General features: G+C 42.5%; 1 protein-coding gene across 6 annotated transcripts in view; it reads right to left on the bottom strand.

The window, feature by feature from the left end:
* The window catches only part of C4_2H1orf21 (chromosome 4_2 C1orf21 homolog), a 316,947-nt gene that overhangs the window by 69,069 nt on the left and 224,779 nt on the right, over positions 1 to 23,099 (bottom strand). For all 6 annotated transcript variants that reach the window (XM_069231634.1, XM_069231635.1, XM_069231636.1 and 3 more), the window contains one exon: positions 6,784 to 6,860. In XM_069231634.1, coding sequence (XP_069087735.1) covers positions 6,784 to 6,860 — 77 coding nt within the window. The remainder of the gene's footprint in view (positions 1 to 6,783; positions 6,861 to 23,099) is intronic.

The following is a 23,099-nucleotide window of genomic DNA, read 5'->3' as shown; positions in this document are numbered from 1 at the left end:
TATTATGTCTATTTGGGCAAGATGAGAAGTCCTCAGCTAGTTTCAGCCCGCTATCCATGGGGTGGAACCCTTATCTTTAGGATCTTCTGAAGTGGAAATGTGCTCCTTAACCTCCATGCATGGCTGGGTAGGACCAAGACCCTCTCCCCTCAAGCCCTTTACTCTCCAGAAACTTCCAGACCACACATGCACAGTCTCACGAGTCACTCCAGGGTAAAAACATGCAATCACATGCCTGAAGGCACTGTCAGTCATGCTGGACACACGGCCTCAGTCACCGCTAGCTAGCTCATACTTCTTCCTGAGCAGTGATTCACTGATGTGCTTCATTTCAGATCTCTGAGCTGCAATTTCTCTCTGCATATATGATTCACCTTTCACATACATGACTGGGAAGACAGCCCTACACTTTTTACGAGTGAAATTGGGTTTGGGAAAAGTAAGAAAGCAAAAGCCTTATATAGGCACTAATATAGATTAGTGGTTTGAGTGGGCACCACAGGGAAATGTGTAATCTGAAGAACACAAGTTCTAATCTGGGTAGGGCCATCTCTGAATCTTAAAATGAGTAACGCGGAGTTGGGCAAGAACTACTTTTAGGAGCCAGTTTAAATTGGTGCTCGCTGTATAAATGCTTTACTGAGATCAGATGGAGAGACGAGAAGCAGTGCTTGGTGGACACCTTTGGACTCGTTCCTGCTTTGAACTCATACAGCACAACTCCCTCCTTCTGCACGCTTGGTGCATGTTCAGACCCCAGCTGGTGCTGAGGCCTTTAAATCCTACTTTGAGTTTCTGACATGTGCCTTCAGTGAATAATACGGCACACAGCCTTCCCTGGCAGCCAGAAGGGATTTACTGACCCACCGCTCCAGAGCACCATTTAAAAGGCTACACACAGATGGAACTGCTTTGGATAAATGAGTCGGGTGCCCAGTCTGGAACACGAGCTGGAGGTCCGCCAGCACCGCCGGGTCTGGGTTAGCCATGCAGAATGGGAATCTATGAAAGCTTCCCCATGCCGTCTGCTTTAGGAACAGACAAGGATATGGTTCCTCATCTCTCCTCCATGCTGTATGAAAGAGTAAATGTATGGCCTCTAGGTCTGCCTTTCAACATGATGCGCGCAGTATGTTGTGCAAATACTGAAGTTCTGGGTCTATCCTTTCCATGCGATGTGAAGCAGGAAGAACTACCTCTCTAGGACCACTAAATGTGTACCATGCACTGAGGAAAGAACTAAGGGAAAGTCACAGCCCTAGACCTGTGTTGCTGTGCTGTGCTGTGCAGGCAGGGATATAGACAGCTTCTCCAGGCCTGCCTCATGTATTGGTCTTCTAGGACGGAGTCCTCAAAGTGTCTTCTGCACAGAGTAGAATAGACACTGGTTGTAGGTCTGTCTTCTTATTACTGAATTTGATAATAGTCTGTTAGCCTTTGTACAAACTAGAAAGTCAGCCCATAGCACGGAAACCTCTCGGCATAGTCTGTATATCAAACTATAGGGTTAAACCAGAGGATGGGACCCAGTGTGGTTCTCCTAGCAGTATACATACTGCCAGGATGGATTGTTAAAAGGCTTTTATTTACTGTTCTGAGCTTCGGTCACTGTCCCCAGCATCAGACCATTTTATACAGAAATAGGATAGGAATATTTTCTTCTTCAAGCTAGCGAGAACTGCATGGGAAGCTGATGTGTGCAGTTTGTCAGAGATGGTTTGTCATCTTAACGCCCGATCCTACGAAGCAGTGGCTGACGCCCTCAACCAACACATCGGGAAAGTGCTTTCAGCTAAGGTGTAAAGTACACACTATTTTATGCATGATCCCTGTGTTTAATGGACCATCACCTTCCACATATTTGCCTATGGGGGAACATACCATTCCTGTGCTTCACTTAAGACAGGACAATGTTCACATCACCTTTTCGTCTTTCATGCTGTTAATACACATGCAAATTAGGTATTTCCATGAAAGTGGGCTTTTACAAGGGAAAGCGTTTTCCTTTCTGTAAATATGTACGGCAGGTGCCAGAATCATCCCACGAATCCCTGTGTGACATATCTAAAAGCCCCACCACCTTGTGGGTGAGTGCGGCCCACCAGCCTGTCATCACGTGCGTGTGACCATACCTAGAACAATGACAGGAGACGACTCAAAATCTGGCTCTTCCGGGCTGCTGTGCATCCTTTCTCACTAGGATAGTGATCGATGACTAGCGGACTGTCTCCTTCTTCAACTTGGATCATGAGTTCCTTGGTTCAGCTATCCATTTCTAAGGGGTCTTAGTGGATTTTGGAGTTTTCGATGTGGGTGGTACTCACAGGCTTTCGTGTCTGCCACTTCTCTGGTGCTCCCTCGTCTCAGCAGATTGAACCTCTTCCATGGTCATGCCATCTTTTACCTGCAGGCGGTTTACCACTGCGTTGCTAGAAAGGATTCAGCTTCATAGAACAGGCATCTTCGATGTTCTTGCCATCTCTGCTCTTCGGAGACGCAATTGCCCTGTCAGACATCTGTCAGAAATGATGCTTTATCTGTGTGCACATTCCCAAATCTATGATGCAACTACTTACAATACTGATAAAAAAGGACTTAAAAGAGCACAAACACTCAAAAACCTACCAGTAAAAATATTATTCTCCGTTCACTTAAGAGCTTACTGTGGTAGGACACAAACTAGATGTTTCTGTGGCAATTCTGTCAAGCAGGAAACTTTCCAAAATGTCTGCTTGCTGATCTGTATCCTACATGGACCAAATAGATGTGGTCCTTCTAGTTAACGAGAGCAAGAGTCACATTTTTATTAATGCAAATGAGAGCAATTTATGCAGGCAGGGCTATACGGGCTTACCCGTACTGCAGACTGGGGCAAACAATGTCATGTGAAGATACAGTTGATAACACCCGAGAAACCAACGCAAGCTGCTGGGATTCAGCCTTCAGAAATGCACTACATGGGGATCCACTTAACTCCCCTGCTCCCACGTATCCGCTTTCCACTAGTCACACACACAACAAAATGGGGAGTGTGCACCACATACGGAGGAGATCAGATTTGCATCTGCTCTCCTGGCACCCATATGCTTCTTCCAGACTATTCAAAGTAAATCACTCTTCTGGTCGGTTGTCCTCTGTACTGAAGAGAACTCACAGACCTTTTGGAAAGAATGGTGTACCCCTCTGTAATATGAAGCAATGGCTCCTAGCAAGCCAGTGTTATCTTGGGTAAGTCAGAACTTTGCACTCAGCAAAAGGATGAAAGACACGTTCTTCATGTCAGAGAGAGACGTGGGTACTATGTTTGGATTGAAGACAAGTCAGCTGAACCCTGGGAGATACCTGCATCACCATGGAGCTTGGTGCCCATGATGCTGCCAGTTTCAAGGGTGGCACTGGAGCTGGATATGAAAGATGGAAGCACTGTTGCCTTTTAAGAATGGGGGAAATGTGGCCTGCCTTTACCCACAGGCTACAACTTATTTAGTTTAAGACTCATGGGTTGTGCTCTCTACTGCCATAAAGTAATTGGTTAGAACGTTACATCATATTTTATAACACTGTGGTGACGGTTCACACACAGACCTACATGTCTGAGGCCCATGAAGCCTCATGAATCCCATGAAACCTGCCAAGAATCAAGAGGGGCCACGCAGAGAGGAAGGGGGGTAAGCCCCTCCAGACTCAGACCTGCGTATTATGAAATGTATTACACAACGCCTTGCAATAAAATTCCTTCCGCCTCACGATTAAAAAAATGCTTAGTAAACATTGCTGTACTAATTACCTTGTTGTTTATGTAGTGCTTAGACGACCCACCCGGGTCTGCTAGCACTACAGAAATCACCTATCAGTGAAAAAGATACATATTAAAATGTATCCTCGGTGCAATGTCTCATTTTCTGCGTAGAGTATCACAGCAATAGCGCACTGTGTTCATAATCAAGGGTAAAACAATAAGTCTGCAATGGAAACACAAAGAAAGACATCTTAAGTAATGAGGAAGTCAGGGGTATCAAAGCTATTGGGGGGGGGGGTATAAAGTTCAGTACCCAGCCACCTCACTCCACTAACCTAATTTTTTTGTGGTAACATTCAACTAATTATGCATCCAGAGAGATGCTTTAAATAACCCAACTCAACAGAAGTACTTAATTATAAAAGAAAGTGTAAAAAAGTGTACCATCGGTACTCTGTGACAGATGGGAATCTTGAAAACCTACAGGAGCATTTGCAAACTTCTTTCCTTGGACACGCGAGGGCCAAATTTAATAGGAAGAGGAGAAGGCAGCAGGTTTTCAGACTCTAGGACAGAAGTGAAGACACTGTGGCTATTCCACTAGCGACCTCCTTTGCAACCCTGACAGGCAATGGTCATGCCGTATAGGCAGGGACCTGGGAATTAAGCGATGGACGGGGATGACCAAATTATGCAGTTGAATAAATTGTGCAGCAAGAAATGGCAATTTATGTGGTGCAACGCAGCACATTTTTTTACAGTTATTACTTCATTATTATGCCATTCCTACACGTTAACACTGCCTGGGCAAAGATTTCCGCTCACCACTACCAGTTTTAACCCCTCAAAACAGCAATAAGCCACTGAATGGTGACCACTTAAACTTTGTTAAGGGCCATTCAGTGCCCAGCAACACGAATCGCTCGGTTTTGGTAACTTTTGATTCATCCGTGGACTTCTCAGTGGAGAAGTGTGGCTCAATGGTTAGAGCGGCAGACCCTGAAGCAGAGATCTGCCTCAAGACCAGGGTTCAAGTCCTGCTTCGGCAGGTCTTGGGCTCAATTCCCCTTGACCAGATAATTCTCGCCTCGGTGCCTAATCTAATTCATGGGTCCCACTCTGCAACTCTGGGCAATAGCTTGCTTTATCTCCACAACGGCCCCAACAGTGCTTGGATGCTTGGCTTCACCCTGGGGGTGCTCAGGAGTGGGTGCCTCACAGGGAAAAGCCAGGAGGGGTTCCATAGCGGTATGAGTACAGCGCCTTGAGACCCTAACGGGTGAGTAGTGCGCTATACAAGTGCTAATTTACATTTACATCCGAGCTAGAATTTTTTTTAAATAAAATTTATAGATGAATCAGCAGATGATATATTTATTATACACTAAATGCGGAACATTTATAATTATCCGGGAAACGCCAGTCCACCAACCCTTTTCAGATGTCTTCTTTCAAGATCTTTGTTATATATGGATACCATCGATGTCCACTATCATGAAAACGCTTGTGAAAAATCTGTTATTCATAACTTGAAAAGCCTCTTCACAACTGTACACGGACTTATAACCAAGATACAACAGAATATTGTCGAAGTATATCTGTGAACATTTTTCGCCTGCGTTACATACAGTATTAACAACTTAATATTCGCTCTTGTCGCCTAATTCAAGCCACTTAAGACCTCTCACTGAAAACCAACTTCATTACTCAGTAAATCATGGATAATGCTATATGCTACGATTAAAGATAATTCCTTTCTGGGCATCAGACAATGAAGACTGCTCAAAATACAATCTAAATAAAAGAACGAAGCGGTCAAAAAAGGCTACAGGGGTATTTCAAAAGTCTAGACTCGAAACAGACTTCTCATTTATTTTTGTTCCACAGTAATTCTTTAACAACCAGAGGAGATGCTCTTCATGGAATCATTTTTACGGCTTATTAATTTTGAAGACAGACCATACAGAACATCACATCTCAGTGCAGCATTTGGTCAATGTCACAGCGGGAACGCCACAGTCACCAATGTGCATTAAATGGCGTGTGCAGCCAGGCTCTCTGTGGAATGGTGTGCCTCCCAGAGCCTCCCAGGTGCCCTGAAGAGGACACACGAACCAAGAGGAGCTTCCACAGGCCTGCTCTGCAAAATAAATTTACGGCGTGGGCTAGAACTTTGGAATTTGAAACCTAACCTCAGCTACCCCTCTACTAGAGTTGTGTGATCTTTTGCCAGCTAGCCACGTTGTGTGATACTATATGCCAGAAGTGCAGTGGCCAGAAGTTCAGTGCTAAGAAACAGACTATGTAAATGCAAATAAAATATTACACTTGTGTAAAAGCCGAGAGACGCTGGGGCACGATGACCAAAGTGAGAGATGATTAAACATTACCAACTAATGAAATGGTTACTAAATTCACAAATAAAAGGGCAAATCAAAATGGCTGCCAGTTGTCAATAGGAGGATGGAGCCAATGGGTCAAAAAGACGAAAAAAAATAGAAAACGGGAAGCAAATCGGTAGCGTTCGCATCAGTTGGGAGCAGAAAAAATAATGCGTGGGGGAGTTTGATGCAGGCTGGATGACAGCCGAGCACCACTACAACGAGCGGTGGACGGGTGAGGATCATACCGTAGACGACAATATACTTATCAAATAAAGATGAATATTAATTACCTTTAGAACAATGAAATACACATGATATGCACAGCTGTAAAAGGGATGCGAAGCAAAACCCGCTCTCCCCCCGGCCTGCTATTACTGCCGGGTCACACTTACACAAACATAAAAATCACGCGTCAGGCCCAGCAGCCAACGTCTCCCCCACACCACACCGCTCCTTCAAGAATAGCTCCTCAGGTCTACCGAAGTAACCCCCATGCAACTATCTACCAGGATACACCTTTGGTATAAAACAAAATAAAATACTATATACACAGAAAACAGTAAAATAAAATACATAGAGATAAATAAAAAAATATAAAAAATAAAATAATTATGCGCCTGTCTGCCCTTCGTTTACGCTACAAACATAAATAGAACTCACTTTGTCCGAGGCGGGTGAGATAATCCGGGAACCTCCTTGTTGGCCTTCAGCCGGACACTCGGGCTGGCACTTTTTTCCTGTAACAAAAATATAGTTATCTGTCAACGAGTGCCCTGAACTTATGATTCTGCGAAAATAAGAACCCCGATTACAGTAGCTTCATACTGCTCAAGGCAGATGTTTAGGACGCCCCGCCGCCTCGAGTTGGCCCACTCACCACTCAGCACAGGGCCAGCTATACACCACAGCGGGCTGTGCCCATTCACGAACCCGCGATAAAGAACAAGAAGCCCTGTGTGTAATGAGCGCCTCATCAATACATATTTTAAAAAAACACCAAGCATGCGCTACAAAATGGGCTTCTAACTACAAGTTTCCAGCATGTACTTGGGTCTAGTTTCTAAACGCTGTGTCCCTCGTTACATACTGTCTTTATTCAGAATTCATTCTGATAAAATATTTTTTGTATTCCATATTTTGTATTAAAATTATCAAGGTTTTATGCAGGAAAGTTATTGCTGAAACTTGCTGTTGTCATCAACTCACCGTTCTGGTGGCGGGCCATGGGGGGCGACTTTAAAAACATCTTGCAAGCTTAGACTTCTAGATACAGGATATGCAGGGTAACACATACATAGAAATGCACCAGCAACACAGTCACACAGCAACTATTTAGGAGGACACTGTGACAAAGTGTTGCAGCTTTGGTGTGCAACAAAGCAGGCAAATTGCATATTTTTTCTTCAGCTGGTAAAGGACAGACAGAGGGACTCACTCGGACCTAGATCACTGCCATTTCTAACTCTTGCCTGCTAGACTGCACACCTGTCTGTTGTGAGACGTACTGTTAGCTTACAGTGGATTTTGAGCCCACCCATTCCTACCGTTGATTAGCATCGTCATTCATATGCTTGCTTCTCATTCATTAGCAGGTGTGGGTGGTTGTATGATAGCACCACGCATGCCTTTACCACGCGTGCCTTTACAACGATCTTTCGGTGTAAAGGCATGTGTGGAAACAGCATGCGTGGTTGTCGCATGCCACCCCACCACCCTAAAAACAGAAGTACCCCGGCCTCCCTTAAAAACCCTTAAAAACTACCCCGATATTCCCCACCCACCCTGAGCCCTAAAACTGACCCCCACCCTCCAAAAATAAAACTATCCAAACCCTAAAAACAAAATTATCCCAAACCCCACCCCGCCCCTAAAACCCCAACCCCACCCATAAACCTACCCCGGCCCCCCACCCCCTAAAACCTAAACTACCCCGACACCCCACCCCACCCCTAAAAACTAAAAATATCCCGACCTCCACTCCCGCCCCTAAACCTAAACTACCCCGACCCCCACCCCTAAAAACAAAAAATACCCCGACCTCCGATCGCACCCCTAAACCTAAACTACCCCGACCCCTACCCCCAAAAACTAAAAATACCATGACCCCCACCCCTAAAACTACCCCGACCCTAAAACTACCCAAACCCCCGCACCTAAAAACTAAAAATACCCAAGCTTCGCCCCTAAACCTAATCTACCCCAACCCCCAAAAACTAAAAACACCCGACCCCCCCACTACGCCCCTAAAACTACAGCGACCTCCCACCCCCACCCTGAATAGAAAATTACCTCAACCCTCTGCCCCTAAAAACCCAACCCCTAAATAGAAAATTACCCGACCCCCACCCTTAAAATCAAAATAACCCCGAACCCCCACCCCTTAAAAAAAAAAAAGCCTAACCACCCCAACCCCTTCACCCCCGCCCAAACCTGCCCCAGCCCCACTTACTTGACCGCGTCCTCTCCCGATGTATCTTCTTTTTTCTCTGCCTTAACCATGCATGTGCGTTGTTCGGCACATGCGTGGTTAAGGCAGAGAAAAAGGCCTGCGTTGTTCAGGCAAGCGTTGTTTTGCTTGCGTGAACAACGCAGGCGTGGTTCTGGACACGTTGTTCCGGATTTTTAATGGTGTGGGCTTTCCTCCTTTTAAAGTATGTCCTTCCCTCTTGCTTCTGTACCCACCAACTGTGTATAGCTTATGCTTCCATTAAAAAAAAAAAAAAAAAACCCAAAGCTTTTGTCCTTTTTTTTTTATTTTGTCATCCGAGAGTTGTATCAGGAAATAAAAAGAAAAGCATGAGAGGCTATATCATTTTGTAGCAAGCATATGTTTTTCATATTAATACAAAATGATGCAATAGGCTTTTTTTTTTTTTTACTTAGCTGTGCTGCACAACATCAGAGGTGCTGTATGGCATAGCTAAAACCCCTTGACAAACCAAACAGGGCCTACAGGAGATACTGGCAAAACAAAGTACCTGCTCAATCATTCCACTATCTATGTAATTCCTTCAGTTTTTCAAAAACACCTGGATTTAGCGTCCAGATAATGCCAGCAGAGCGCAGAAGTGGGAAGGTTAGAGAGCTACTCCTTGTTTTTTTGGTATGAAACAAACTAGAGTAAAATCCATTAGTAACCCTTCTTCTACACTGCTTCTAGGTTTTTTCAAGCATAACATATAGCACAAGCGTAGCTCGAAAGAGCACATTTTATTGTACAAGCGCTTACTACCCATTGCGGGGCAATTAAGTGCTTGCCTGCATGGGTATCAAGCTACAGCATGTAGAGGGTGTGGTTGAAAGCATATTGCTTTCCTTTGACCCTATGTGTGAAGTGTTTCCATATCATGCGTGATGATTGCAGAGGTGTGAATTTTGTGTTATAGGATGCAGTGTTTTTCAGTGCTATGAGTGAATAAGTGTGAGGGGCAAGCAGTTTATGGTTTTCAGTAAGCTGACAGCGTTTAGCAGCTCTGCATGTCCTTTTATGGTATTAATGGCTCACTAAGCTGGGTACCATACTAGGAAGTCGATTCTGAGATATTTTAAGTTTATTGTCCTAAGGACGCACAGTTTCAAGAGAGAAATAGAGGAGAGATCTTCCCTGATAACTTATCTAGACTATCATCCCATGGCTGACCATCATTGTGAGATGTCAAGAAGTGGTCGAGGTATACAGCTTGTTGGGACCTGCAGTGGTGGACTAAATTAAAGGTCTCCATTGGCCAACAGCATATGGCAAATCTCTTCAGTTATTCAATGCCTGTTCAGTTGGTGATAAGTGGGTTAATAATGTGGACTGGTATTCTACTGGGCAGTGGAAAGGACCCATAGCAATTTTCTCTTACGTGAGTGTAAGACTGCTATTGTATCAGAAGCATCCTATACAGGAGATGCTTTATACCGGTACCAGAACAATGTGCGTTTAATTTGGTATGTGCTTGTGTCTGAGGGAATGCCCGAGTAAGGGGTGGAAGGGCAGTCCAATTCAAACTATACTGCAGGACCTAGGCTGCGTTAGGGAGTGGGGAAGATGCAACCAGGACATTATCTTCATTGCAATTTTAGCCAGAAACAACTTGACCACATCATCGATTTGATCCATCCTGCCTGAGCTTTGTTTCTTCACCTATAACTCCTTCATTCACTACAGTCACACAGACCATTTCTATGGTGTGCTTTGCAGACCCACCTATCTCTGTCAAAAGACTTTAAAAGCTCTTTCACTCTGCAGCTGAAGTAGTGTGTAGACTAGGAAACAGTACTTTGCCTGTTGAAGCAATGTTGTAAAAAGAGCGCAGGATCTTGCCTGGCAAGGGCAGAGTGCTGGTGGAGATGAGGCCAAAGACGGAAGCTCAGTCAAAAGGCTGCTGTAGGCTTTTCAGCAATAAATTTACATCCGTATAAATGAGAGCTTGTCTTTCTGGATTTAAGATTCTGAGTCAGACTAAGATTATGCCAACAACATGACACAGCATCAGTCAAAGTCAATGGGGTCCAGTTTGAGGCAGCACAGCATGGTTTTCATACGGCATGCCTGCTTGCACCTCTGCAGACCCTGATCAACCCGTTCCCTGAATCAGTTCCATCAAAACTGGGCTGCGTGCCTCATCCCAAATTCGAATCTTCTCCAAGATCTATTGGCTCTCATCCCATCCTCGGAGCAAACACTGATGTGTCGATGTCATAACCCTTCATCCTCATTGCCTGCCACCCTGCCCCACTTCAAGTCTGGTCTCATTCACTTACCTGCTGGTAAGGCTCCGAAGATCTACAGCGACGAACACCATTTCCTCGGGTAAACGGGCCAAGGGGGGCAGCTTGTGTGCCACATAAAGTCAAATATTTGACTGGTGATCTTATCTTTCCAACAAAAGCTTAAGTCCTATGCCCACGAATCAGAGCAAGAATCAGGCGAGGAACACAGAGGCCTTAAACTTTCAGGAATCGTTTTGAAATACGGCACGCCGGGGATTTACAGTATAGGACTGGGAGTTCTGGATACAGGCCTTATTTAAAGATACACACATTGAGAAAAAAACACTTGCAACCAATTAATATATGAAAATGTATTCCCAGAGTCTGCGATTATGCAAACATTCTGGCATGGATTTGACCCTCACAAGCAGAAGGATGAGTAGGTTAACTGGCTCTTCGGCCTCGGATAAGGTGCAGTATGTGAGAAGATTTTTATTTTTTTGTATTTTTAAATTTTAAAAAGCAGGCTCCATTAATCATGATATACGATGTTTGGGCTTCAAATGAGTAAAAGCTCTTGTAAGGTAGGCACAGTAAGCACAACCAGATTTGGCTTCATGCATAAAGTATTTCTGTTCAACCTGAATGGCAAAAGAGATGTTAAGGAAAAATGTGCAACGAATGTGGTGGAATTCAACAGCGGTAAATGTTATTACACCCTCTATAGACGTCTCTTCTAAGTATCCGACCGCAGACGAGGTGATCCTGAATCTGCCCTCTGATTTTAACGTTTCTAATTCGACGTTCAATGAAACTGAAGGAAGCAACATATTTAGCTTGCTCCAGCTATTTTTACCTTGTTGCCCCGGGCGTATTACGAAAAAAAGAGACAAAAAACTAGCGCAGGGCACGGCAGAATAAATACAAAGTGTATTAAAGCTCACTTTTAAAAGCCCAACAAGTGCTAACCCTTTGAAATACATTTAAATCTCTGGCCCAGGGCCCCCATGTAATGGCACAAACTGCACCTAAGGAAGAGAGAGAGGTCTGACAGACATATTTATATCAAGAGAAAAGTAAATTCTAAATTAACACATACTCGAGCTGCTAATTATTCCTCATCAGACTGAATAAAAGAAATCCACAGACGGTAACGTGTGAAAGCAACTTGATTGGGAACAGTCAGCATTGGTAGTAGCGTAAAGCCCAGAGGGGAGTAGAAAAAAACCTGAGATTTACTGCCACTTTTTTATTTGCTGGTACAATTTGCAGAATAATTTCGTTGTGTTTGTTGTAGCATGTACCTCACTACCAACTATGGGGGCCGTAGTACATTAATACTACAACTGATGGTAAAAACACAAAGCAAACAGAGAAGGCGCAGAACGTTTTATGAGAAGTCGAAATAAAACACAATAACAAAACATCATGACTGAAGTGCATTGCAGCATTTTTCAAAAGACAGGGCAGCTAGGTATTCGAGTAACATGCTCATGGATTGGATGCTCTTGAACAAATTAATGCCAAATACCTGTTCAAGCACAATAATACCTGTACCAGGCCCTAGACGAGTCACTGTTTGGCAAAGCACAATGATGTTCAACTGATGGTTAACAGAGGGCTACCTGAAATAGGGACTCCGGTGCTGTTGGATCAGGGAAGTCTATTCCAGGACCCCGAGTGTATCATTCAGTCCTGAATTTCATGATCTCCACATAAGATATGCTGACAAACAATGCATCTAAATGAAACTTATTTACATAACGGTTATCCTAAATATATGGCATGTGTCCAGCCTTCTATGACCAAAGATAGACTCCCCCATGTGCAAGACAAAACACTCACTCATACAGAAGATCATTTATCTTCTGTGAGATAAATCCAATCACACAGACTGCTTCACCGACAACACGCCTGACCACTAGATAGTGTTGCATAAGCCCTTGCACATCCTTCCCTCTGCTCCTCGTGCATACCTTTTTCTAACAAATCCTATTCTGTAGCCACCAGAATGAAACAACCGAGCCTAATTTACGATTTACAGATGTTTTCCCCTGTCTTAAAACAGTGAAGTTAAGATTGGCCTAAGCCAGGAAGACTATCCTAGACGGTCTTAAGCCAAGAGAAACCCTTTGTAAATTATGTTCTAATGCTTCCTAAGATCAATTTCCCATACTCGTAAGTCCAATTCCTTCTAATTATTGGCAAACGGTGGCAAGCAGAAGTTATTTAAGATGGTGAGAGATATAGTTCAAGACTTAACAACTCCAAGGTCAGCCTGTATTGTGAGCTCAAGTTGAACTATATACTCACAGACTGGCAGCCTGTCTTGGTTTCTCCCCTGCCAACCATGATTACCACTTTAACTCGAGTGCTTTCTGGGAAATCAGAGTTTTAGTTCAATCATTTGCATAACTGTGTGAGGTGAGCTATCCCTTGGATGGTGTGAAAATCTGTGGCAACCTTTCTGAAAGATAGAAGGATGGGTAAGTCCACATGCTCTTGGTAAAAATATGAAGCAAGGATCTGTACCTGAAATCAAGGAAAGTTACCCAACTTTTCCTGCTAAGTGTAGGAAATCCACCTTTTCTGAGTAGTCAACCCATTGTTTCCGCTATTTGCTGGATCTTTTTTTTGTTCCTGAAGGTAGAACTAGTAGTAAAGTCCCCCTTAAAACATGGTTCAATAGGCACATTCCTAATTGCTATGTCTAACATACCTAGTATATAGTGCAAAATGTACTCAGGACCTGTAATTTAAATGTCACTAGTAGACTGCAGCACCTACTGAGTCATCCAGCACAGAGACAGTGCAAAATGAGGCTTCAGGCTTACCAACGTACCCTGACACTAGCAGTTTAAAAACAGGAATTCGATCCATCACAATGAACCCTTTTGAAACGTTGAAAACTCTGTTTTAAATATTAACAAGCCACCCCTATTAAAGCCTTGCAGTTCCCAAGGCAGGGCCTATGGAATTTAAACATATACATTTAATGCTAACATGTCCCTACAGTGACTAGCACCCAGAGTTTTTTTTGTCAAAGTAGCAGGCCTAGCTGTTGTCCTTTGTAGAAAACTAGAATACCGATTAAAAGCCTAATATTGTACCTCTCGAATGACAGCAGCTACAATGATTAAAATACTATTTTTCATAGTTACTAGGGATCCAATTTAAAGGTGAAGTCACATTTCTAATAACTATTATAGAAACATAGCTTTTAGAAAGTTACATTTTCCCTGGCTGAATTGCCCGACTGCTAACTTGCATTTGCTCTCCAATTTCTCAGATCCAGTGATTAGCAGTTGAATAGGTGTTAATCATGTGAAATTCCTTCTAGGTGCTACACAATTTTCCACTGTGATGGACAGGTCAACCTGAATATGCTGAGATGACTCATCTGAACCTCAAAGAACATGCAGGAGGAGAAGCTGCAGGGATTCTTTTGATATTAGTGTCAAATCCTGCTCAACAGGTCTGCTGTGCTTTATAAATAACAATGGGGCACACTTGAGAGGAAAGGAACAGGATGTCAACACCATTTTTGTGTCTCCACTGTCTGGTTGCTGAAGAACCTGCCTTTGTCCTACCAGACTTCTGTCTGTGGGTTTATTGTGGGTTACTGGATTTTAATGTTAGATGTGGGAGGGCATTTGGGTTTGCACAGCACACTCCCCACACACAAGACACACTCAGCCCTCAGGCCCATGATGAGTGTGGCTAAAAACCTCTGCCATCTTGAAAGTGCCCAAAGTGGGAAGTGTAGGCCCCAGGAACCTTTACCTCATGAGGGGAAATTGTAGCATCCCCAGAAACTCACTTCAGAACATTCCGGGACCCGAGGAGGAAGAACAGAAGAGGAATGGACATGATGTTTGTGACCTGAAAGAAGCCCTGAAGGACTGGACCTGCTCTCTTGTACCCATGATAAAGAAGAAGACTCCAAGGGTCAGTTGGGTGACCACCTGTTCAAGCTACAGGGATGCAAACTACAAGAGGACGTTTCCTGCAACTGCCCACTGACCAGTGGCAATTGGACCGGACCCTCCTGTTAGCTTAAGCCTGACACCCTGTGAGCCTCTAAGTACCTTACCTGAGGCCCAGGGGGAGCTTTAGAAGCGTACTCATGTGGTGAATTAGGACTTAAAAGACTAAGGGCCTAATTACAACCTGGGCAGAGGGGATTACTTTGTCACAAACATGACCGATATCTCACCATCCATATTACAAGTTCCATTACATCCTTTGGAACTTGTTATGCAGCGGACGGGATATCTGTCACGTTTGTGACTAAGTAATCCCCTCCGCCAAGGTCATAATCAGACCCTAAGTTAGAAGGTAAAATCTTTTACCAGAAAGAACCTGCTAGGTGTGCTCAACCCATGCTTCATCCCAGTCACTGTCAAATTGCACCTAGGTCTTGGTCTACTACGCCGATTGACTTTCATTGGCACTTTTACCTTCGTGGCTCTATTCATACTTAAAACTTTCCAAATTCAAATATTCAGTTCCACTTAGAAGACTTTTGTTATTTTGGTGTCATTGTATTTCTTAAATGTTACTCTTTTTCTAACTGAGTTTGGCATTTTTATTGAGTTGTATTTTTTCAAGGTATTATTGTTTTGGTACTGCATAAATACTTTAAACACTGCCATAAGTTAAGCCTTTCTCCTCTGTGCCATAGCTATCAGTGCTAAGCTCAGATTAATTTAGTGACTTTGGTGGTTTACAAAGACTGTGACTTTTCCCTGAGGTGGGTAGTCACCAACCCCAATTAATAATCCAATTTCTTACACTCTGGAAAATAGCACTTTCTCACCCAAAATCAACTCACTGTAGCATTGTCTTTGGAAATACCTTTATACATCAACTATTTAGACGTGTCTTTCTTCTGTTTCCTAAATTGGAACCTGGAACCATGATGTCTAAAAGCCCTACTTTGATGGGGAGTGAACAAGGGCATTCTCTTCTCAGTATAGGGTGCATGCATACCTCAACACTCTGAGGAAGTGTGGCTTTGTCGCAGTCCCATAAAATACCTAAATATTTGTAGAAGATTAAATATTTTGCGGCTGCAGCAAAGTTCACAACTCATTTAAAATAATCCACTCATTTTCTGGACTTCAAACACTGGAAGCAGAAAAAAACCTGACTTGCAGCATCTAACAAATATCAGCGCATCCTGAGCATAAACTTCAGTTGCAGCTTATCATAGTTTTAAACATAATAGTTTCATCTAGTAATGACTTGTCAAGGTCTGCTGGTGTTAACAAAGGGTTAGTTATGTTTTCCCTTAAATCAGGGATGATAATAGGGGAAGAAAGAAAGAAAAAGAGATTCCTGGTAAAATATGAAAAAGACAAAATGTAATTCTGTGAGGAACTTCGCATCTCTGTGTTTCCCAACATCTGTATCTTGTTCATAATTAGTTTTACTAGCTTAACATCAAATCTGAGTGTGTGGGAAGTTAACATTAAAGGCCTGATAAACCACTGGTAAGTCCTTATGACCACCGCTTAAGATGGCGATGTTGTTCTCCATTAGAAAACATCTATTGCAATATGCACCAAAGCAGCTACACAAGGCGAGAAAGCACAACAGTGTTATTGAAATATTCACTTCCTGATTGCTTATTCAAATTCAAGCCCAACCCTTATGATGTGTTGCGGAGTTATTCTATGCCATCCTTATGGCAACTTAAATTCGAGCGCAACATTGCCCTTCAAAGGCTGTAGTCCTAGGTGTTCTCTAACACAATGGGGTTCCTAGCACCAGTGGCACCGTACGCTTAGTCGTTAAAGTGAAAGCTAACTGCAGATCAACAGACATGGTATCGGAGTTGCAGTTCCATATTCGGTGCATCCCAACATGGCAGCTGCCTGGCAAAAGTATACTGCAAACTCAAACCAGGCTGGAGATTCTTCAAAATCAAGAAATAAGGAGTAGAAATGACTGAGTCCATGAAGTGCATGAAACCTACCCGGGAGCCCTCTTTATTCACAAGTTAACAATTTGTTTTTTTAAAGAGTTTTACTTTCTCCTTCTCTATCATTTACCTCTTTTGTCCAATCAATTTTGGCACTGTTTCATAGGCAGCAGCTTTAAAATGTATCAAGGGAAACTTGGGAAAAGAAGCTTGCCATTTTGTGAATGTTCCTGACCCAGGTGAAGCCATGTTTTGCTCTCGGTGTAGTGTCTACACTGAGGGTCTGTGACGTAGAGCTGCTCATACTGCTGAAGATGCTGGTGTTACACGCCACAATCCTGACACATTTCATCTGGTCTGATAAGGAATTTCTGGGATCTTGGATAAATGAAATAAGCGTGCTTCCTACAGCAATGTTTATCAGAGTCCTCAAAATGGGACTAGCAATTTTTAGCTAATTTCAGAAAGGTATTTTGTGCCTCTTCTAAGCTGAATATTTTTGTAAATTTCTGGGAACATTTTCAGGAAAAACAGGAAAAAGTTTCCATGGTGCGGCACATCAACTATCATTATTATTTGGGCTTGAAATTAGCTGGATACAGAAACTAATTAGAAAAGGACAAATGCAGATCACTGTTTCCTGAAACAAATCAACTAAATTGACTTATGCCAAATTTGAGAGGCTCTGTACTATGCAATGATGATATCTTCGAAGTTGTTTGTCATGTCACATATGATGGTGTGAGGAATGCTTTGATGGTTTGGGACGAGACAAGGATTCATTTATAGAGCCAATGTTTAATTTATAGCTCAACGTTTAAATTCCTTGACCTTTGATAGTTTTAGATTGTAAACAAGGCCTAAATGTTTTTTCTAAGTATACACACAATACAATACCACCATTAATGAAATGAGTAACACTGTGCTTAAACTAATGGACAAGAGGTAAAGATCCATTTTCCACTGGACGAGACCGACATATCTGGAGTTTATGTTGTATTCAAATTTATTGCTAAATGAACAGTTGATAGACGGAATGCAGAGGAAATCAAACATACATTCACCCCCAGTCACAGATTTGGGTTTCATCCATCAGTTGTTTTGCTCACCATGACATTCCAGTTTGGCCCCAGCAATATGCAAATCAGTCTTGACCCTGTTCCCCATAGGAACAGTCCAGCCTGAACTGCCAGACCAGGTCCTCCCTGGACCAGAAACAAGCATCCTGGGACTGGTTTCGGGGTATCACCCCTCTTCAGCCAGGCCCAAACTGTGGTGGCGTGGTGAGCACAAAAACAATGGATTAAACCCAGATCTTTGTGACTGGGGGTGAATGTTTGGATTGTTCAGCATTCCGTTGTTTTGCTTTTCACTAATGACCGAGCTGAAATACTCATGCACTGGCAAAAAAAATAATATCTGGAATGCACTTCTTAGTCCAAAGAAGACGTTCATTATTTCACTATGCAAGGTTCCTAATCGGAGATTAACATGTTGAACGCGCACGTTTAAAAATAGTCACAACAATGAAACAAAAACATGCACAAATAATTCTCCACTGCAATATACACAGCAAATATATGTAGCTATATTATAATGCAAAGCAAATAATTAATAAAAAAAATGCATCAGCGTAGGGCCCATCAGGTGCTTCATCTTTCTCCTGCCAGCAAGCCGATGACCTCATTCGACTGCGAAAGGGAAAGAGAGATCTCTACCCTCACGGGAAATCTTTATCAGGCATCCGACGTCTGAATCCTGATTGAGGTATCCGATTCTCCTACTGTCGATCTGGGTCTGTTTTATATCTTAAAAAAACAAAGAAGGAGCTTTCTGGAAAAAACCCTCAAGTTGCGCAAGAAGTATTCAAACATGCTGGCTAGTTTAGGTATGCTTTGAAAATAACACGTTGGGATTGGGCCACAAACCCAAGATGTCAAGTCAAAGCAATGCCGTTCCCTGCCATCTGGGTACATTCTTATCAACAAAAGCCCTTGGTGAGAAAAAAAGCACAAAAACAGACAGACAATGTGGAAAATCACTGGCAGCCTTTAACATGGCAGTGTCTAATGCAACGATAAAGTCAATAGTCAGAATGAAGCTAAGGCTAAACTGAATACAAAATGGAGTCTTTAACTGGCAATCACTGGACAGCTAGGCCAGGTGCAAAGTGGTGCAACACGAAGTCAGTGGTCAAAACACATATTTCACTAAACCGTCCATCATCTGTTCTTTTTGCATTTGTCGCCCCAAATGGGAAGGGTATGCCCAGACGTGTGTTCCGTGCTCACTGCGCCACTGGATTCAAACTAACCTAGCTGATGAAGAGTGATACCCTGAAACCAGTCCTAGGAGGTTCGGGTTGGACGGTTCCCATAAGGAACAAGGTCAAGGCTGATTTGCATATGGCTAGGTCCAAACTGGGGTGGCGTGGTGAGCAAAAAAACAATGGATTAAACCCAGATCTTTGTGACTGGGGGTGAATGTTTGCATTGTTCAGCATTCCGTTCATCATCTGTTCTTTTTCTATTCAAGTTTATGAAATGCAAGTTTTTTGCAAACAAATTTAAACTGACGATCTGTTGAGTTTTACCTTCGGACCTTCAGTGCGCAATAACTATGCAAATATTCATTAGAGTCATTCCAAACAACTTTGTTAGAGAGTATGTAGAGCCAATCATAGTTTCCCAATAGTCCAAATAAATCAGTCTTGGATTACATTTTCAAATGAAAAAAATACCTGTTGATTGTTCAGTTTTTTCTTTAAAATAAAATGTGCTGAATAGAGAGTGGAGGCATTCAATGCTACTTTGAGGTCTACACATAGATGCAGCAGTGACAATATCCTCTTTTATGCTACTGCCACCTAGGGGGAATCACTAACGACGACCACAACAAGGACTGAAACCCTGACCATTATTTCTAAGGTCCTAAAAATAATAGAAACACTTATATCTGCATAAAGAAATAATTTATTTTTCCTAACTTTAATACAGAATAGATTTCATACATCTGCTTTGTTCCATACATGAAATACTCAAAACAAAACGGGTCTTAACAGCCTACCAGGTATGGCAGATGCCATGGTGACTGCAGAGTTTTCACTGTGCCTTTTGAACAGAGTGGTCAATTGCTAAGACTGGCTGTCTCATTTATCCTGAAGAAGGTTTCCCACAACCTCAAGGAGACAGAATGAAACATATTTTATCACCTTAAGAACCTTCACAGCTACAAATAATTGATTTCTTTGAACAAGATCAGAAGTGACCATACATAATCCAATTAGCAATGTCATATTAGGCACAGAGGGCCCTATACACAAACTCCATTTTGTAGAACGTCAGGTAATATTAAGAAGAACTACTCACATACTTCAAGATGTGACTCACTGACCTACATCCAGAGCCCTCTGCAGCTCAACTTTTCTGTGTGAATGTCTCTGCAAATCTAAGACTACATTTTAGTAGTAAATGTAGGTAGGACTGGGAGAGTGGCTAGAAAATGGGGGAATAATTAAACCTAAATGGGAGTGCTCAGTGAGGGAAAAGGAGGGGTTTAGGGATGGACATGCAAATACAAACACCAGCCCACAAAAGAGTAAGCCCACTGCTACTCACAAACTATACTTTCAAAATTACAAGAGCCAGAATGGTCCCAAAACAATAGTAAATATACTCCATATCAGCGTTAAAGTCAGGCACCACACATGGCCGCTCACAGGTACTGTAACACCCTTCCATTAAAAACAAATAATGGAGGAAGGGAATTAAAGTGACATCCCATGCAAAATAATGTAAATACAATAAATAAATAAAATTATTTCGATTTCATCTATCTCTCTCTCTCTCTATATATATATATACATATATATATATATATATATATGGAAAATGTCACTTACCCAGTGTACATCTGTTCGTGGCATTAGTCGCTGCAGATTCACATGCTGTGCACATCCCGCCATCTGGTGTTGGGCTCGGAGTGTTACGAGTTGTTTTTCTTCGAAGAAGTCTTTTTTCGAGTCACGAGACCGAGGGACTCTTCCCATTTCGACTCCATTGAGCATGGGCGTCGACTCCATGTTAGATTGTTTTCCCCGCAGAGGGTGAGGTAGGAGTTGTGTATGCTAGTAATAGTGCCCATGCAATACATAATGAAGTTTAAAGTAATATATTTACAAATTTACAAATGTTCAAGATCAACTTCTAAACTGCTACAGGCTCCCGGGGAGGCGGGTGGGCGCATGTGAATCTGCAGCGACTAATGCCACGAACAGATGTACACTGGGTAAGTGACATTTTCCGTTCGATGGCATGTGTAGCTGCAGATACACATGTTGTGCATAGACTAGTAAGCAGTTATCTCCCCAAAAGCGGTGGTTCAGCCTGTAGGAGTTGAAGTTGTTTGAAATAATGTTCGTAGTACAGCTTGACCTACTGTGGCTTGTTGTGCCGTTAACACATCTACACAGTAGTGTTTGGTAAATGTATGAGGCGTAGACCATGTTGCTGCTTTACATATTTTGTTCATTGGAATATTTCCTAGAAAGGCCATGGTAGCACCTTTTTTTCTGGTTGAGTGTGCCTTTGGTGTAATAGGCAGCTCTCTCTTTGCTTTAAGATAGCAGGTTTGAATACACTTAACTATCCATCTAGCAATGCCTTGTTTAGAAATTGGATTCCCTGTATGAGGTTTTTGGAAAGCAATAAATAGTTGTTTTGTTTTTTGAATTAGTTTTGTTCTGTCAATGTAGTACATTAGTGCTCTTTTGATGTCTAATGTATGCAGTGCTCTTTCAGCTACAGAATCTGGCTGTGGGAAGAACACTGGTAATTCTACCGTTTGATTCAAGTGGAACGGTGAGATCACTTTTGGTAAAAATTTTGGATTTGTCCGTAGAACTACTTTATACTTGTATATTTGAATAAATGGTTCTTGTATGGTAAATGCTTGAATTTCACTCACTCTTCTTAGAGATGTGATGGCAATCAAAAATGCCACTTTCCATGTTAAGTATTGCATTTCACAAGAGTGCATGGGCTCAAAAATTGGACCCATGAGTCGTGTTAAGACAATGTTGAGGTTCCATGAAGGAACTGGTGGTGTTCGTGGTGGTAGAATTCTCTTTAGGCCTTCCATAAATGCTTTTATGACTGGTATCCTAAATAATGAAGTTGAGTGCGTAATTTGCAGGTAGGCTGAAATTGTGGTCAGATGGATCTTTATTGAAGAGAAAGCTAGCTTTGACTTTTGCAATTGTAGTAAGTATCCTACTATATCTTTGGCAGATGCGTGTAAGGGTTGAATTTGATTATTATGGCAGTAATAAACAAATCTTTTCCACTTATTTGCATAGCAGTGTCTAGTGGTAGGTTTCCTAGCTTGTCTTATGACCTCCATACATTCTTGTGTGAGGTCTAAGTGTCCGAATTCTAGGATTTCAGGAGCCAAATTGCTAGATTCAGCGATGCTGGATTTGGAGGTCTGATCTGTTGTTTGTGTTGTGTTAACAGATCTGGTCTGTTTGGTAGTTTGACATGAGGTACTACTGAGAGGTCTAGTAGTGTTGTGTACCAAGGTTGTCTTGCCCATGTCGGTGCTATTAGTATGAGTTTGAGTTTGTTTTGACTCAATTTGTTTACTAGATATGGAAGGAGTGGGAGAGGGGGAAAAGCGTAAGCAAATATCCCTGACCAGCACATCCATAACGCATTGCCCTGAGACTGATCTTGTGGGTACCTGGATGCGAAGTTTTGGCATTTTGAGTTTTCCTTTGTTGCAAATAGATCTATTTGTGGTGTTCCCCACATTTGGAAGTAAGTGTTTAGTATTTGGGGGTGAATCTCCCATTCGTGGATCTGTTGGTGATCCCGAGAGAGATTGTCTGCTAACTGGTTCTCAATTCCTGGTATAAATTGTGCTATTAGGCGAATGTGGTTGTGAATCCCCCAATGCCATATTTTCTGTGTTAGGAGACACAACTGTGTCGAGTGTGTGCCTCCCTGTTTGTTTAGGTAATACATTGTTGTCATGTTGTCTGTTTTGACAAGAATGTGTTTGTGTCTTATTATGGGTTGAAACGCTTTGAGCGCTAGAAATACCGCTAACAGTTCTAAGTGATTTATGTGAAACTGTTTTTGCTGTATGTCCCATTATCCTTGGATGCTGTGTTGATTGAGGTGTGCTCCCCACCCTATCATGGGAGCATCTGTTGTTATTACGTATTGTGGCACTGGGTCTTGGAAAGGCCTCCCTTGGTTTAAATTTATACTGTTCCACCATTGAAGCGAGATGTATGTTTGGCGGTCTATCAACACCAGATCTAGAAGCGGACCCTGTGCTTGTGACCATT

Source organism: Pleurodeles waltl, chromosome 4_2, assembly GCF_031143425.1.
Source record: "Pleurodeles waltl isolate 20211129_DDA chromosome 4_2, aPleWal1.hap1.20221129, whole genome shotgun sequence".
NCBI lineage: Eukaryota > Metazoa > Chordata > Amphibia > Caudata > Salamandridae > Pleurodeles > Pleurodeles waltl.
The sequence above is the reverse complement of the archived record's forward strand: the minus strand, read 5'-3'. Positions and strand labels throughout refer to the sequence as shown.